Raw genomic sequence first — 16870 nt, forward strand, 5'->3', positions numbered from 1 at the left:
CTTAAGTTTTCTTGTTATTGTGATGTTTAAAATAATCCATGTGTCTTCAATCTGGAAAACTTGAAAACTTATAACGGTATCTTTCGAATGAATTAAATCTTCATGTATATTTGGCATAGATACTACAAGAAAAGAGTGCCTAATTAAATGAGTTATTATGATTCTATAGAATTTTCCTGTGATTATATAGAATATAAAGTTTAAAATTCTGTCAAATCAGTTTAAGAAGTCAACGCAAATATTTCTGTGTTGTGTACAGGTTGAAAAATATTTTGATTGACTTCTCTTAATAGACTACAAGAAAAGTAAAGTAGATTACATTTTCCTCTTGCTTTCTACTTCTTTGTGCTATTGCTTATTACTTTTTTTTTTTTTTTTTTTTTTTGTGACAGAGCCTCGCTTTGTCGCCCAGGCTGGAGTACAGTGGCCGGATCTCAGCTCACTGCAAGCTCCGCCTCCCGGGTTCCCGCCATTCTCCTGCCTCAGCCTCCCGAGTAGCTGGGACTACAGGCGCCGCCACCTCGCCCGGCTGGTTTTTTGTATTTTTTTTTTAGTAGAGACGGGGTTTCACCATGTTAGCCAGGATGGTCTCCATCTCCTGACCTCGTGATCCACCCGTCTCGGCCTCCCAAAGTGCTGGGATTACAGGCTTGAGGCACGGCGCCGGGCCGCTTATAACTTTTTTTTAAAGTATCTTCTCCATCATTGACTGGCATTTAGTAAACTCATATTGTGCCACACTCCTTGTTCCCCATTCTCTATCAAAATACATCTGACCTAGGATTTCCCTTACTAATAGACTCACTTTCTAACTAAGTGATAGCCTGGCCTGATAAACTCTAAAATATTAATGCTTGGCAATAGTTTAGACTGTTACCTTACTATAAATATTGTCATTTTTATAGAGAGCTTTTGGATTATGGTGTTTTGACCCTATAAAGTTGGTGGTAGGGAGAGCTTTTGGTGGTGTTTGAATTAAACAGTATCATCTTCTTTAAAACCAACTCTGCAGACTACAAAAATATGTATGAACTTCTTCACAAGCTAATTTTGTAGAGGCATTTTACAAAATCACATTAAGTTGTCTCATTTTTCTTTGCAGCCTGGTGGAATGAAGGCAGGAACATTTGATCCTTACCCATCACATTCTGCTGACCCTTATGTGGCTAAATTGGCAAATATTTCTGGCAAAAATGATAAGATTTTCCACCCACCAGGTGGACCAAAAAGCAGACCAGTTGAAAGTATAATGACTTTGAATGTCAGAAGGTGGGAATACCTTACGCTTAGCTTACAAACCAAGAAACAATTGTTTCCAACTTTTATACTTCTTCAAAATAGTATCTTTTATTTATATATACTTTTTTAAATGACAAATTTGGGTGACTTTAGACATCTCAGCTCCTTCCACGTACAGGTACCTGCCCTCCCTTGTAGAAGTTCTCCCCTATCTTCTGAAATTCCCAGCTGAAAAAGCTTAAGTTATCTGCACCAAACCATTCTGTGCATAATTTTTAAAGCAAATCTATAGCGCCTCATTATGAGTCATTTGAGACTAGTTAGATATTCATAGTTCAGTTAGCAGTACACGTTAACATTGGCTATTTCTCCAAGGGAGTTTCTTAGCAGTCGTGAGGAATCCTAATGATGCTTGAGAGTTCTGTCTTTAACTTTGAGATAACCTGTGAAAATAGGAAATATTCTGCTTAATTAAAAATGCCAACATAACTATAATGCTTTGAGAAAAAGTATATTATCAAAGTATCTTAAAACTTCAATTTTATCCAGGTTTTGTATACTCTCAAAACTGAGAAAGTTCTTTGGAGTAAAAACAATCAGTTATTCTGTGTCTAAAGGACACTAAATTTACATTCTTTTATAAAAACAGTAGTACATCTATATCACTTGGAGACAGTAATTATAATACTAACATTAGTATTATTTCACAAAAATAAAACTGCCCTTTATTACAAAGACGTATTTCTTTCTTTCTTTTTCTTTTATTTTTTATTTTTTTGAGACGGAGTTTCGCTCTTATTGCCCAGGTTGGGATGCAATGGCGTGATCTCGGCTCACCACAACCTCTGCCTCCCAGGTTCAAGCGATTCTCCTGCCTTAGCCTCCCGAGTAACTGGGATTACAGGCATGCACCACCACGCCTGGCTAATTTTGTATTTTTAGTAGAGACGGGGTTTCTCCATTTGGTCAGGCTGGTCTCGAACTCCCGACCTCAGGTGATCTGCCTTCCTCGGCCTCCCAAAGTGCTGGAATTACAGATGTGGGCCGCCATGCCCAGCACAAACGTGTATTTCTGATTGACTACTTGTTAAGTTCTTTGGAACAATGTATTTACCAGCAGGACTAATCAGCTAAAGACAAATTACTTAACATTTTTATAAATTAAAAATACCAGTGCTATGTGTTAACTTTTACCTAACCAGAAATAGGATTTTGAATACCTGAATTCTTTCGGGAAAGAAGACTTCATAGTAAGTTGATACTGTCTTAAAACTTAGATAACTTGGGGTGCCCTAACTTAGATGATGTTCATACTTGTACTACTCTTCTTGCTCATGAGACTGCTGAGAAGATTCTGGGGTCCTGGATACCTAACAATGGCTTTTTTTCACTTGATTTTCTCACTCAACATCCATTTAGAGCTTCAGTATGTATCCAATTTTCTGACTGAATTATTTTAATCTAGTCCATTGCTTAAGTTGAAAAAAAATTTCTGGACATCTTAAACTTTACATCATTCAGGGGCTACCTAGCACTAAATTTTATGTTGAGAGTTTGCAAGATTAGAAAAAATGATCTCAAATAAGGAAAATTTAAAATGTTTACAGTTTGCTACTTCAGACGTAATATCTACAGCCCACAACATTTTTTGTGATATACATGATTTTACTGTATTTTATGTACTTTAAGATGCATTTTCTCTAAAAAAAAAAAAAATTGAAGTTATCTTCTGGTTTCATGGGACTAATTAGCTTGAGATGCCATCTAGTTTCAAACATTTGCTTAAAAAACTGAAGGCCCCTGGTAAGGTGGCCATAATCTGCTTTCCTGTTGTCTTTCTTGTTATTTTCGTGCATCTTTTTCTTGAGCCTTATGAAATACATGTACTTTTTTTAACCCACTCTACTACATTGCTGGTAAGGTTGTTCATTCTGCCTTCTATCTTCTACCATCTCTTCTCTAAAGTCTGCGTATATCCTCAGACGGAGTTCTACTGAACTTCCATCTTGAACCTTTTATGCGTTATAGTCATCCATATATGTTATACCTTATATGATAGTCATTTTGCTACATATAGCTATGTTTGATTTTATATTTTTTCAAAACATTTATCTCAGTATTTCCCAAATGGCAAGTGCATAAAGCATTTGTCAAGTGAAGTTTTTTCTTGAGCACTTGTATGTGTCAGTAGCATTAACTACAGAATGCTGTGTGTATTTCAGTGGCCTCCAATACTATCACATCTGTATTAAGCCATGTATGCATCTCATTAGGAGTGTTAGAACCAGTGTCTTTCCTATGAATTCAATTTCAGTAATATAGTATCACTGCAATTAACTGGAAGCATAGTACATTCTCATTTTGTGTAAAATAAAATAACCACCCCCCAGACTCCAATACTACTTTGACAAAAGCTCTAAATTGCTATGATACCATCAAACAGAAGTTAAACTATGCAGTTAGTGCAAAGTCACTAATGGATGAGATGCTATTATAAGTGAGGTAATGTACGTGAAATGAAGAGTCCTTCTTAGCTGCAATAATTAGCCTATTCAAGCTTTCCAAGTCTACCATGTCTTGCTGATACTATATATGGGTTTGAAGGAACAGGTTTTGGAAATACATTTTGTCTTTTTTTCCTTTTTTAAGACGGAGTTTCACTCTTATCACCCAGGCTGGAGTGCAGTGGCGTGATCTCGGCTCACTGTAACCTTCGGCTCACTGTAACCAGGTTCAAGCAACTCTCCTGTCTCAGCCTCCCAAGTAGCTGGTATTACAGGCACCCACCACCACACCCAGCTAATTTTTGTATTTTTAGTAGAGACGGGGTTTTGCCGTGTTTGTCAGGCTGGTCTCGAACTCCTGACCTCAGGTGATCCTCCCGCCTCAGCCTCCCAAAGTGCTGGGATTAAGTGCTGGGATTACAGGCGTGAGCCACTGTGCCCAGCCGGATATACATTTTGAATGGTAGCTTAACCCGTACGGGTTTTATTATAATAAGCTAATATTGATGACGATGATAACCAATTTTTGCGTATTTTATCTACTCTTTGTAGCACTTTGGTGACAATTTTGTGGAATGGAAAATTGATTTTGACCTAGCAAAATTCACATTTTCTGAATTAACAAAAACTGCTCTGTGTCACTGAACCACGATTCCCCTAGATATCAGGGTAAATGTATGTAATTTAAACTGTTGTCTACAGGAATACTATTCTCTGTGGGCTAGTTGGTAAAGTATTGGACGTAGAAACAGGAAAATATGGAGCTTTTTTCTATCCTTTTAACCTTTAACCTCTGGCAAGCCACCTATCACTACTCTGCCCAATTTCATCTGATAAACAGATGGTAAAATTATAATTTTCCTCACCACGCCCACCCTCTGATAGACGGAACTTTGTGTGTGGGAAGCGGGCAGTATTCCCAGGTTTTCTGTGTGTTCTTTTCTCTGCAGAGAATAAACCTGAGAAAGTTCTATGATGCTGTAGCATATATGTTTGGAGCAGGGAGAAAAAGAAGAATAAGTGATTGTTCTTTTGAAAAATTTGAATTTTATCTTGTTTCATAATTTTGAATTTATTGAAATCTCTTTCTTTTTATAATACATTATCAAATCATTATCCTGAATCAGGTTCTAGCTTTTACCCTAATTTTAAAACCAGTAAACCTTTGGACAGTAGTATTTAAAATTGATTCCATAATTGTTTTCCTTCTTAAATTGTATCTTCTAAGTATATATGGCTTTAATAAAATGAAGTGTTTTAAGTTGAGAAAATTTTGGTTTTGGATTGTTAATATGTTACAAAGTATATTAGTTTTAAATTTTTTAATGAAAAAAGTTTTTGTAAGAATGTACAGATAGGCTGGGCTTGGTGGCTCACATGTGTAATCTCAGCACTTTGGAAGGTCAAGTCAGGCAGATCACTTGAGCCCAGGATTTTAAGACCAGCCTGGGCAACATGGCAAAACTCTGTCTCTACAAAAAATATAAAAATTAGCCAGGCATGATGGCACATGCCTGTAGTTTCAGATACTTGGGCGGCTGAGGTAGGAGGATTGCTTAAAAGCCTAGGAGGTTGAGGTTGCAGTGAACTGTGATTGCACCACTGCACTCCAGCCTGGGTGACAGAGCGAGACCCTGTCTTAAAAAAAAAAAAAAAAAACAATGTACAGGTATTTGACTTGCACCTATAAAATTAATGTGTGTTTATTTTCCAATTTTAGGGCACTAAATTCAAAGAACTACAAGACTGCTTCAGTACCATCCTATTAGCAACTGGAAGACAAGTAGCTTTCTGGATCTTAACTACGAGTAATTCATTATCAAGAGCTAATTATTTGAAAAAATATAAGATGTTTTGGAGCAGATAGCTCAAGCAGTTAAAAGAAATTTAAGCCTGCAACTCTAATTCTCTTCCTTATTTTCATACTACTACTTAATTAATAAATGCTAATAACACATGGTTGTTGATTTATGTTTTTAGATCTATGTGTCTGAGCAGAACATGTTTACACATTTTATAAAATTCTGAATGCAATCTGTCGTTTGCTTTTACTGCTAATGTTAAAAAATTGCAGGGTTGGAGGGGAGGAGTGGAAGACACTGCTGGAAGGGTAGAAAGTACACAATAAATTCTTGCTGTTTCTTCTCAGAAGTATTGAAAATTGGATTGATAGCTATCCAAGTGTCATAGCCTACTAAAGCATTCTTAACATCAAAGATAAATGTTAGATCCATTTATATTATCACATAGATAAAATATATACACATGACATAGTGAGGCAAATGCTTCAGCTTATATGGTAACACGCCTCTATTTGTGACTTACATAAAGCATCAGGTTATTTAGCCAATGGCAGCCCCAGGATGAGTTGAGGGGTTGAGGGGGATGTATGTGTTAGTTGAGTATCTTATAAAAATTCTGAAGTTGGAAGATAGATGAAGTCAGTCTTTGGTGTCCTCCCATGTTCCTCTCTAGCTGTCAAGCTGCCTCACCTGGGGCATCTCACCTAGGTCTCACCCGCTAGTCCCCAAGTTATCTCTTCTCCTTCACCTGCCCTCTTTTAAAAATAGCTGCTCTAAGCCAGGCATGGTGGCTCATGCCTGAAATCCCAGCACTTTGGGAGGCTGAGGCGGGTGGATCATGAGGTCAGGAGTTCGAGACTAGCCTGCCCAACATAGTGAAACCCTGTCTCTACTAAAAATACAAAAATTATCCGGGCATGGTGGTGCATGCCTGTAATCCCAGCTCGGGAGGCTGAGGCAGGAGAATTGCTTGAACCTAGGAGGTGGAGATTGCAGTGAGCCGAGATCATGCCACTGCACCCCAGTCTGGGCAACAGAGTAAGACACCGTCTCAAAAAAAAAAAAAAAATCAGCTCTTAAAAGACATGATTTAAGTATCTTACTGTAATTCATAGTGAGGTATTGATAGCCCTCATTCACCAGGGGCAGGGGCTAGTGGTGTTTGTATTTTAAAAGGGAAATGTAAATTATCTAAATATCAACTAATACATTGGAAGTTATTTTAGATAATGGTGTGATATGGTTTGGCTGTGTTCTTACCCAAATCTCATCTTGAATTGTAGCTCCCATAATTCCCACATGTTGTGGGAGGGACCTGGTGGGAGTTAATTGAATCATGGGGGCGGTTTCCCACATACTATTCTTGTGGTTGTGAGTAAGTCTCATGAGATCTGATGGTTTTAAAAGGGGAAACCCCTTTTGCTTGGTTCTCATTTTCACTCTTCCTTGCTGCCATGTAAGACGTGCCTTTTGCCTTCCACCATGATTGTGAGGCCTCCACAGCCACATGGAATTGTGAGTCCATTAAACCTCTTTTTCTTTATAAATTACCCAGTCTCGGGCATGTCTTTATCAGCATTGTGAAAATGGACAAATATGTGATGCTTTCTTAGAACTTGTCTTTCTGCCAGTGCAGGCTGCCTAGAGCCGGAAATCAGACTATAGAAGGCTACAAGACTCTTCTTTTGGGTCTACCCATGTTTTTTAAGTGGAGGGAACTGTGTCAAGCCAGACATACATAGCTGGCTTTTGAAGGAGGAGTGCAGATGGTACAGATAATTTTTACAATTAAGGTTTTAAAGGAATTTTTCATGCCTGCCTCATAACTAATACTGTGCAATTAATATCGTAAAAACATTACCAAGGGTATAATGTGAATCAAAGAGTAATACTGAATACATTTGTCTTCAGAATAGGAATGGCCTTACCAAGTACACATAGGTGAATAAAATCTATGGTTATATATTAATAATGTTACCAAACAAGCCTTATAAATATATTTATTCTTAGGCTGGGTGTGGTGGCTCACACCTATAATCCCAATTGTTTTGAGATAAGAGTTTTATATTTTCAGATTTTATCGAAATTTATTTTAGATTTAAAAATTATAATTGTTCATTTTAATCTGTCTTTTAACTATAGTTAATTTTTATTAATATGCCTTTTTAAGACAACACACTTCATATCATATTCATAGATGGGAACACTAATCTAATGCTTTCCTGAACGGTTTTAGCAGCAGTGTGACAATTGACAGACCTTATCTGGATTTTATATAAATGTATTTTGTCAGTTTACAGAAAACCAAATATGGAAACCAGCAATGGGAATAATGAGATATGTAAAATGATGAAGATTTCTCTAAGCATTGGTAGAGGAAAGCATGCACACACGTTTGATCTGACGGGTGCAAACTAGTTATGATGCCTGTGGATTATTTTCTTACAATTATTGTCTCTTCTTTTAACTTTGAAAATGTAACAATATAACATGAGGTAGTTTCCTGTGAAACAGCTTTATTCCTCAGACTCAGCCACGACTCTGGTGTCCCCTATTGACAACTTACACATCTAGTTATCTACTCTCCTGTTACGATGCCTGTATGACATGAGTAGTTTTCTGCATCCATCATCAGTGAGTAATGGAAGAAATAAGCTTGCTTAGCCAGACATCAGCCTCTGCTACAAACCGTCTACTTACATCTGTTCAAGGCTCAAATCTGAAACAATAATTGTGGATGTTGACCTAACATGGAAGAAAGGCTTAACTTTAAGGGAGACGCTCTAGTAAGAACTGTTAAGCAGAGAGAAAGTTAAGCAGTAGCACCTCAAGAAAGTTAAGCAGTAGTACATCATAGTTTTTGAAATCTTATCCTGCTTCTTCAGAGACTGCCTGCTCCTTTTGTATATAAATGTGGAACATGCATTAAGAATAATAAGCCAAGTTTAAGGCCGGGCTCGCTGGCTCACGCCTGTAATCCCAACACTTTGGGAGGCCAAGCTGGGTGAATTACTTGAGGTCAGGAGTTTGCGACCAGCCTGATCAATATGGTGAAACACTGTCTCTATCAAAAATACAAAAATTAGCCAGGCATGGTGGCGGGCAACTGTAATCCCAGCTACTGGGGAAGCTGAGGCAGGAGAATTGCTTGAACCTGGGAGGTGGAGGTTGCATTGAGCCAAGATTGCACCACTGCACTCCAGCTTGGACAACAGTGAGACTCCATCTCAAAAAACAAAACAAAACAAAACAAAACAAAACAAAAACCAGGTTCAACCTATTACCATTATAGCTGTCTATAGTAGAGCAAATTAATTTCTTAAGACTCTTGTATTATCTGCCATCTGTATTATCTACCTGGAAGAATTATGAAAACCAAATTTAAAATATTTTATAAGCTGTAAAATAAATAAAAAATATGTATCAGTCTATTAAGGTTGGGTACAGTGGCCCACACCTGTAATCCCGGCATTTTGGGAGACCAAGGCAGGAGGATCACCAGAACCCAGGAGCTTGAGGCTGGGCCACATGGTGAGACCCTGTCTCTAAAAACAAACAGACAAAAACAAAACAAAACAAAAACAACCACTAGATCATTATCCATCAAATAATGTGTTGTAAATAAGTTGTAAGGTAATTTGTTAATTTGAATTTTCATCAATTGTAACTGAATTTTCCCTTGTGGTATTTTGTTACAATGTCAAAAGTAAGTTAGTAGCATTATATAACACTTATATAATGCAATGTGCCAGATACCATTCCATGTGCATTCCATATTAATATTTTAAATTATTAATCTCTTAATCTACATCTAACAACAAATGGAGTTAGAGAAAGATGAACTAATTTGTCCAAGTTAGCACAACTAGCACTGGCAAAGCCACACAGTCTTGCTTTTTTTTTTTTTTTTTTTCTGAGACAGGTCTTAGTCTTTGTCGCCGAGGTTGGAGTGCAGTGGTGTGATCATGGCTTACTGCAGCCTCAACCTCCCAGGCTCAAGCAATCCTGCCACAGCCTCCTGAGTAGCTGGGACCAGAGGCATATGCCACCACACCTGGATAATTTTTCAAATTTTCTATGGAGACAAGGTCTCCCTATGCTGCCCACACTTGTCTCCAACTCCTAGGCTCAAACGATCCTTCCACCTCAGCCTTCTCGCTTTTTTTTTTTTTTGAGACGGAATTTCGCTCTTGTTGCACAGGCCAGAGTACAAAGGCGTGATCTCGGCTCACCGCAACCTCTGCCTCCTGGGTTCACGCCATTCTCCTGCCTCAGCCTCCTGAGTAGCTGGGATTACAGGCGCCTGCCAGCACGCCCAGCTAATTTTGTATTTTTAGTAGAGACAGGGTTTCACCATGTTGGTCAGGCTGGCCTTGAACTCCTGATGTCAGGTGATCCGCCCACCTCAGCCTCCCAAAGTGCTGGGATTACAGGAGTGAGCCACCACGCCTAGCCTCTGGCTGCTTTCAAGTTATATTAGTCACTCTATAGCCTTTACCAACATTAGAGAGCAGGGTAAGATGGAGGTTACTTACTTGTAGGAAATCAACTATACAACACGTTAGTTTACAAGAAAAAAGACTGAGAGGACCTGTTTCCAGTTTATTCCTCCTCACACCTTATTAAGGGGGCAGGCTATAAGCCTATGGGAGATAGCTAGAAAAACATATATTATCCTCCCTCCCCCCAATATATATATTTCCAAAAATCTTCATAAAGCAATTTGAAATCATGACACTACTGTTAGAAAGTGACCTAAAATGGTCGGGAGCGGTGGCTCATGCCTGTAATCCCAGCACTTTGGGAGGCCGAGGCGGGAGGATCACTTAAGGTCGGGAGTTTGAGATCAGCCTGGCCAACATAGCGAAACCTCGTCTCTACTAAAAATACAGAAATAAGCTGGGCATGGTGGCACATGCCTATAGTCCCAGCTACTCAGGAGGCTGAAGCAGGAGAATAGCTTGAACCCGGGAGGCGGAGGTTGCAGTGAGCTGAGATGAGGCCACTGCACTCCAGCCTGAGCCACAGAGCAAGACTCTGTCTCAAAAAAAAAAAAAAGAAAGAAAGGAGGGAGAGAGGGAGGGAGGGAGGGGAGGAGGGAGGGAGGAAGAAAGGAAAGAAGGAAGGAAGAAGGAAGAAGGAAGAAGGAAGGAAGGAAGGAAGGAAGAAGGAAGGAAGGAAGGAAAGAAAGAAAGAAGGAAGGAAGGAAGGAACCTAAAATGTCATCTTGTCTAAACTTTGCTGTTGTTGTTAAGAGATGGGGTCTCACCCTGTCACCCAGGCTGGAGTGCAGTGGTACAATCATAGCTCACTGCAACCTCAAACTCCTGAGGTCAAGTGATCCTCCTACCTCAGTCTCATGAGTAGCTGGGACTACAGGTATGTACCACCCCATCCAGCTAATTTTGTCTAAACTTCTTGATACTTAAAACTCCTTATAACATTTGTACAGAGTGAAGGCCCAGCCTATGCCTAATAGTCTAGTGTAATGGCAGCCTGTTAATTCATCATTCATTTAGCAAATGTTGAGTGCTTGCCATATTCCAGGCATGGCTCTGGGCACTGGGATTCAGCAGTAAACAAAATAGACAAAGGTAGGTTAAAAGTAAAAGGATGTGCCTAACTTTTCAGTTATATTGCTTGTTTTATATTGTCAATGTTTTTTAATACTAACACTCTATTTTGTAACCACAATTCTCATAGTTCTTTAATCTTAATTTTGTATTTAAATGGATATAGTGCTCACCATTAGTTATTTTCTTAATACTTTAGTTCTTTGATTTATATTTGATTTCCAGGATTTACTAATCCATTTTCATGGTATATATTCATTATTTAACTATTCAGAGTTTCTCATACTGATTCATCATTACAAAATAAATATAAAAGCATGCAAAAAGATATACTATGCAAACACCAATCTAAAGCCAACTAGAGGGGCTATATTAATATCAGAGACTTTAGAACAAGGAATACCCCTAGGGATAATGAGGGTTATTTCATAATAATAAGGGTATCAGTTTACCAAGCGGACATAATAGTGCTAAATGTGTGTGCATGAATAAAAGAGCTTTGGCCGGGCATGGTGGCTCATGCCTGTTATCCCAGCAATTTGGGAGACTGAGGTGGGTGGATCACCTGAGGTCAGGAGCTCGAGACCAGTCTGGCCAACATGGTGAAACCCCGTTTTTACTAAAAATACAAAAATTAGCCAGACATGGTGGTGGGCGCCTGTAATCTCAGCTACTCAAGAGGCTGAGACAGGATAATTGCTGGAACCCGGGAGGTGGAGGTTGCAGTGAGCTGAGATTGTTCCATTGCACTGCAGCCTGGGCTGACAGCACTGAGACTCCATCTAAAAAAAAAAAAATAACAGTAAAATAAAATAAAATAGCTTTAAAACACATTAAACAAATTTATAGAATGAACAAATCAACTTCTCTATTCCTCTATCAGTAACTGTTAGAACAAGCAGACACCAGATCAGTACAGACATAGATTTGCTCAATCCTGTCAACACGTTTACTTAGTTGACATTTATAGAACACTCCAGTTCACCTGAAACATCAACCAAGACAGACCATATTCTGGGCAATAAAACATGTCTCCATAAATTAAATAAGATTATAGAGCTTGTTCTCTGATCAAGACAGAATTAGAAATCAATAAAAGAAAAATCACTGAAAATCTCCAAACATTTAGAAATCAAGCAACTCACTTCTAATCCATTGGGTCAAAGAATAAATCACAAGTGAAAAAGAAAATATTTTGAACTGAATGAAAATGAAAACATACCAGACTCTGTGGCGCAGTTAATGTGGGTACGAAACTAGTGAAGGAGCAAATTAGCCCCAGATAACCCAAAGGAATGAAATTACTAAATAGGAACAGAAATCAATGGAATAAAAAACAAAGCGGCGAGAAAAATCAATGAAATAATAAGCTGATTTTTGAAAAGAAAAATAAAATTGCTAAAACTCTAGCAAGAATGATAAAGAAAAAAGAACCCCCAAATTACCAATGTCAGAAATTGAAGAAGGGACATCGCTGTAAGTCCTTCGAATGTTAAAATGCTAATAAGGAATATTATGAACAACTTTATGATAATACATTTGAGAACTTACATGAAATGTACAAATTCCTCAGAACATACAAATTATCAACCCTAACTCAAGAAATAGAAAATCTGAATAGTTCTACATTAATAGAAATCATTTATGTAAATGATTTCTATTAATGTAAAACCTTCCCATTTAGAAAAACCCAGGCCCTCTGGTGGATATTTACATATTACATATCTTCCAAATATGTATGAGTATTACATATTTAAATATTTAAGGAAGGAATAATATAACACCAATCCTACACACATTCAGTAAATAGAGGAGGGGAAACCCTTCCCAACAGGATTTTCCCGATACCAAAGCCAGACAAAGACATTACGAGAAAATAAAACAGACCAACATCCTTCTGAATATAGAAGCAGAAATCCTTAACAAAATATTATCAAATTGAATCCGGGAATATATAATAAAATAATAATACAACATCACCTAGTGGAGTTTATCCCAGGAATTCAAGGTGAATGTTTCAAAATTAACATAATTTACCATATGGACAGATTGAAGGAGTAAAACAGGATCACCTCAATAAACGCAGGAAAAGCACTGCGCAAAATTCAAGAAGGAACATTTGAATAGCAGTCTTGGAAGACAGAGTGTCTCTGGAGCACAGGACAGGTGTGCTTGCCACCTTGCAAGCTAGAGATTGTGTTTCCTCTGGAGCCAGGGCAGGCATGCTTATTGTCCAGTGCAATGTTTCCACCGACAGCAAAGGGCAGGCATCTTACTAGCCATTATCATTTTTGGGTTTCTTTTTTTTTTTTTTGAGACGGAGTCTCGCTCTGTTGCCCAGGCTGGAGTGCAGTGGCCGGATCTCAGCTCACTGCAAGCTCCGCCTCCCGGGTTTACGCCATTCTCCTGCCTCCGCCTCCCGAGGAGCTGGGACTACAGGCGCCCGCCACCTCGCCCGGCTAGTTTTTTGTATTTTTTTAGTAGAGACAGGGTTTCACCGTGTTTGCCAGGATGGTCTCGATCTCCTGACCTCGTGATCCGCCCGTCTCGGCCTCCCAAAGTGCTGGGATTACAGGCTTGAGCCACCGCGCCCGGCCTAGTAATGTTTGGGTTTCTAAGCTCGCTCTCTCCTGTAATGCAACCCACTGTGTGATCCTCTTTATGCTGCTTATAGAAATTGGGGCTTGGAGAACCAATGCAGACATGCTGATACTCTGACTCCTGCTATTGTAACAAACTCTCCTGGATCTCTCACTCAGGAGTCTTGTGCCTTCCACCAGAACCCACAAAACTGTAGCAGGCTAAAATATGAGCTTACTAGTTGAGTAAAATCTCACCTTCGCCACTGTTCTTGACAATATAAAATATATACCTAATTCCAATTTCTGATTTTAAAAACTAGTCTAATCAATTACCAGGTTAATGTAATCATATAATTTAAAATTGTTTTGTGGGGGGGAAAAGTACTTGGACAAAGGTTTTGAAACATTGATTTTAGCAGTTTATTTATAGATCTTGGATGGAAGCAATTGATATAGTTTACTTGGAATTCCTAGAGTAAAAAAAGAATTCTTTTAAGGTGGGAGTACTACTTATACTTTAAAATAGTAATTAACTCCCTCTTGTTCACTGCCAAAGTTGCTTTGTACACATACAATGTACCTAATTAATATAAAATAAAATAATATAAATTTTATCTAGAAAAATTTCCTAAATAATTTCACTGTATAATACATTAGATACAAATTTTACACAACAAAATTGTATTCATCTTAAAGTTTCCTCCTTATTTCTGTACTCTGACTAGCGCCCAATAGGCTAAAAGAATCTTAAATACATCTCTACTAATCTACCAGGACTTGCGTACCTTTCAAATCCGAAGCCAAAGGCCTACTCCGAGGACTAGAAGCATCTTCATGAATATAGTTGTCAAAATGGAATTTCTCTCTTCTTGAAATATAAGTTGATTTTGAAGGGTCATTATGCTGACTACAAATTTTATCACTTAAACTTAAATATTCTCGTTGAAGGTTCCGCATCTCAAATTCCAAGGTATCCCTTTCATTTTCTATGCTTCTTACATAATTTTCTAAAAGTATTTTGTCTTCAGTAAGTCTACTGATGCTGTTTTCAAATTTTACATTTTCTTGACTATGTTTCTTTAGCTCTTCTTTTAGAATCTGATTATCTGTTTTGGTTTCCATTACCATTTTTGATAACATTTCACATTCCTTGCCAATTTCCGACAAGCTGTTCTTATAAATACTTGCTTCTGATTTTGCGTTTTTTATTTCTTGCAGAAAATTCTCTTCTGCAGTAGATTGGTAGGTTTGAATATTCTCAATTTCTCTTTCCATAATTTGTCTGGCAGCAGCAGATTCTTGTAATGTTGTTTCAAGGTTGAGTTTTTCATCTTTAATTGTTTCTATTATTTGAAGAAGTGTCTCTTGTTCGGTTTTTGCCAATCTTTCTTTCTCTTTTAGTTGCATTATCTCTAGGTGGTTTTCTTTTAGTTCATTTTCAAGTGAGCTTTTTTCTTTTAGAAGCTGGTCTGTTTTTTTCTCTAATATTTCTTTTTCATCTTGTATCAATAGAATATTGGTTTTCATTGCTTCCATTTCTATACTCATTCGATTATTTTCATTATTGACAATGGCCATATCACTTTGAGTTTTGTGTTCCTTACTTTTTAGTTGATCTAATGCTTCCATCATTTGTTGCTTCTCTAAAGAAAGTTGTATGTTTTTTTCCTCTAGAGTTTTATTTTGGCCTTGGAGAACATTATATTTACTAATTATTTTTTTTAATTCTTTAAGACACTCTTTGCTGTCTTCTTCTGTTTTACTTAACTTAGACTGAATAGTACTCTTTTCTTCAACCAGATTCTTAAGTTGCTTTTCATATGTTTCAACTTTCTGTATAAGAGATTGTGTGGTAAAGATAAGAGGTTTCATTTTGGACTTAAGTTTCAGATTTTCATTCTCCAGTTCTGTTACCTTTTTCTGTATCTGCACAGATTCTTTTAGGTAATTCTGTAAGTACTGAATTTTTGCAACACACTGCTCAGTAACGGAGTTCACTTTGGAAGTTTTCTCATTTTCAAATATTATTGAGCCTTGTTTTACTAGAAATGGTCGTCTTTCTTTGTCTTGCATTTCGTGTTTTGTTTGGTCGAGGAATGACAGCGTGTATCTTGGAACTCTGGAATGGAATTTTAAATCTGTAATATTTTTGCCAGTGATGGGAATTTCTTTATTGTTTTTCTCATTTCTCTTTCCCCTGTGTATTTCACTCTTGGATAATTTTTTACATTTTCTACAAAAATTTACATGGAATTTTGACACTGTTTCCCTGAAGGGGAGTAATTTGTTTACTAATGCCTCTAATTCTGAAATTCTCTTTGATTTTATATCTTCATTTAAGTTACCGTCCATGTTTTCTTCCTTAATAAAGTTCATTTTTTCCTGGTGAATAGGGGACAGGTCATATTTATCATTACTTTGAACATTTGGATCAGTTTTTAAAGTCTGAAGTTCATTTGCAAGTGCCACTTCCCTATCGTGTGACTTTTGAAGCTCTTCTTTCATTTGTTTGATAGAATGGCAAATGTCATCTAAATTTTCACAAAATCCATGCTTGAGAAAAGGCACAGTAATTTTGGATTTATCCAGAATTACCATATCAGCTTGAGACATCACATTTTGAGGTGCAGTAGGTAGAAAATGATAAAAGTTATTGTAATTCTTCAAGATGTCAGAATTTTCTGAAGGGTGTATAATTATGTTTGAAGATAAATTGTCTGTTGAAGTTCTCAGAGTTAAAGTGTCCTCGAAATGTATCTGGGGTGGAACATTTATACTTTGAGAGAGACTGTTGACACTATCACCACTTAATTTTTCTTCCACTGAATGAAGTGTCTTGGAATCCTTAAAATGACGACTTTTCTCCATAGAAAGGTTTTCTTCTTGATTCTCTGTAGGCTGTAACAAGAAGAAGTACACTCTAAATGTATTGTCATTTGCCACATGTCCAAGCAGTACAGATAATATTTTGTGGAGGATTTATTTATGTACCCTAGACAAGCATTTTACCCATTTCCACAGCAAAGGAGCATAACAAGTATGATTTATTTTCTCCAACAGTTGTTTTCAGATCTGTAACTCTGGTCTTCACAATTTGCTTAGAACTTGCTCTTATTTTCTTTGGGGTGAGATACATGGGCCAACTCCTCAATTTCAGAAATATTGAAATT

The 16870-nt window shown here is 37.5% G+C and overlaps 2 protein-coding genes across 4 annotated transcripts in view; one reads left to right on the plus strand and one right to left on the minus strand.

Moving 5' to 3' along the window:
• CUNH4orf47 (chromosome unknown C4orf47 homolog) overlaps positions 1-5698 on the plus strand; it is a 24781-nt gene extending 19083 nt beyond the window's left edge. For all 3 annotated transcript variants that reach the window (XM_033215854.1, XM_033215852.1, XM_033215855.1), the window contains exons 7-8: positions 1103-1269; positions 5464-5698. In XM_033215854.1, the coding sequence (XP_033071745.1) occupies positions 1103-1269; positions 5464-5512 (216 nt within the window). In that variant the 3' untranslated portion in view covers positions 5513-5698. The remainder of the gene's footprint in view (positions 1-1102; positions 1270-5463) is intronic.
• The window catches only part of CCDC110 (coiled-coil domain containing 110), a 27964-nt gene continuing 12414 nt past the window's right edge, over positions 1321-16870 (minus strand). Inside the window, exons 6-7 of the mRNA XM_033215843.1 lie at positions 14486-16598; positions 1321-1682 (exon numbers count right to left, since the gene is read on the minus strand). Coding sequence (XP_033071734.1) covers positions 1642-1682; positions 14486-16598 — 2154 coding nt within the window. The 3' untranslated portion in view covers positions 1321-1641. The remainder of the gene's footprint in view (positions 1683-14485; positions 16599-16870) is intronic.

This window comes from Trachypithecus francoisi, unplaced genomic scaffold, assembly GCF_009764315.1.
Source record: "Trachypithecus francoisi isolate TF-2019V2 unplaced genomic scaffold, Tfra_2.0 Lachesis_group1, whole genome shotgun sequence".
NCBI lineage: Eukaryota > Metazoa > Chordata > Mammalia > Primates > Cercopithecidae > Trachypithecus > Trachypithecus francoisi.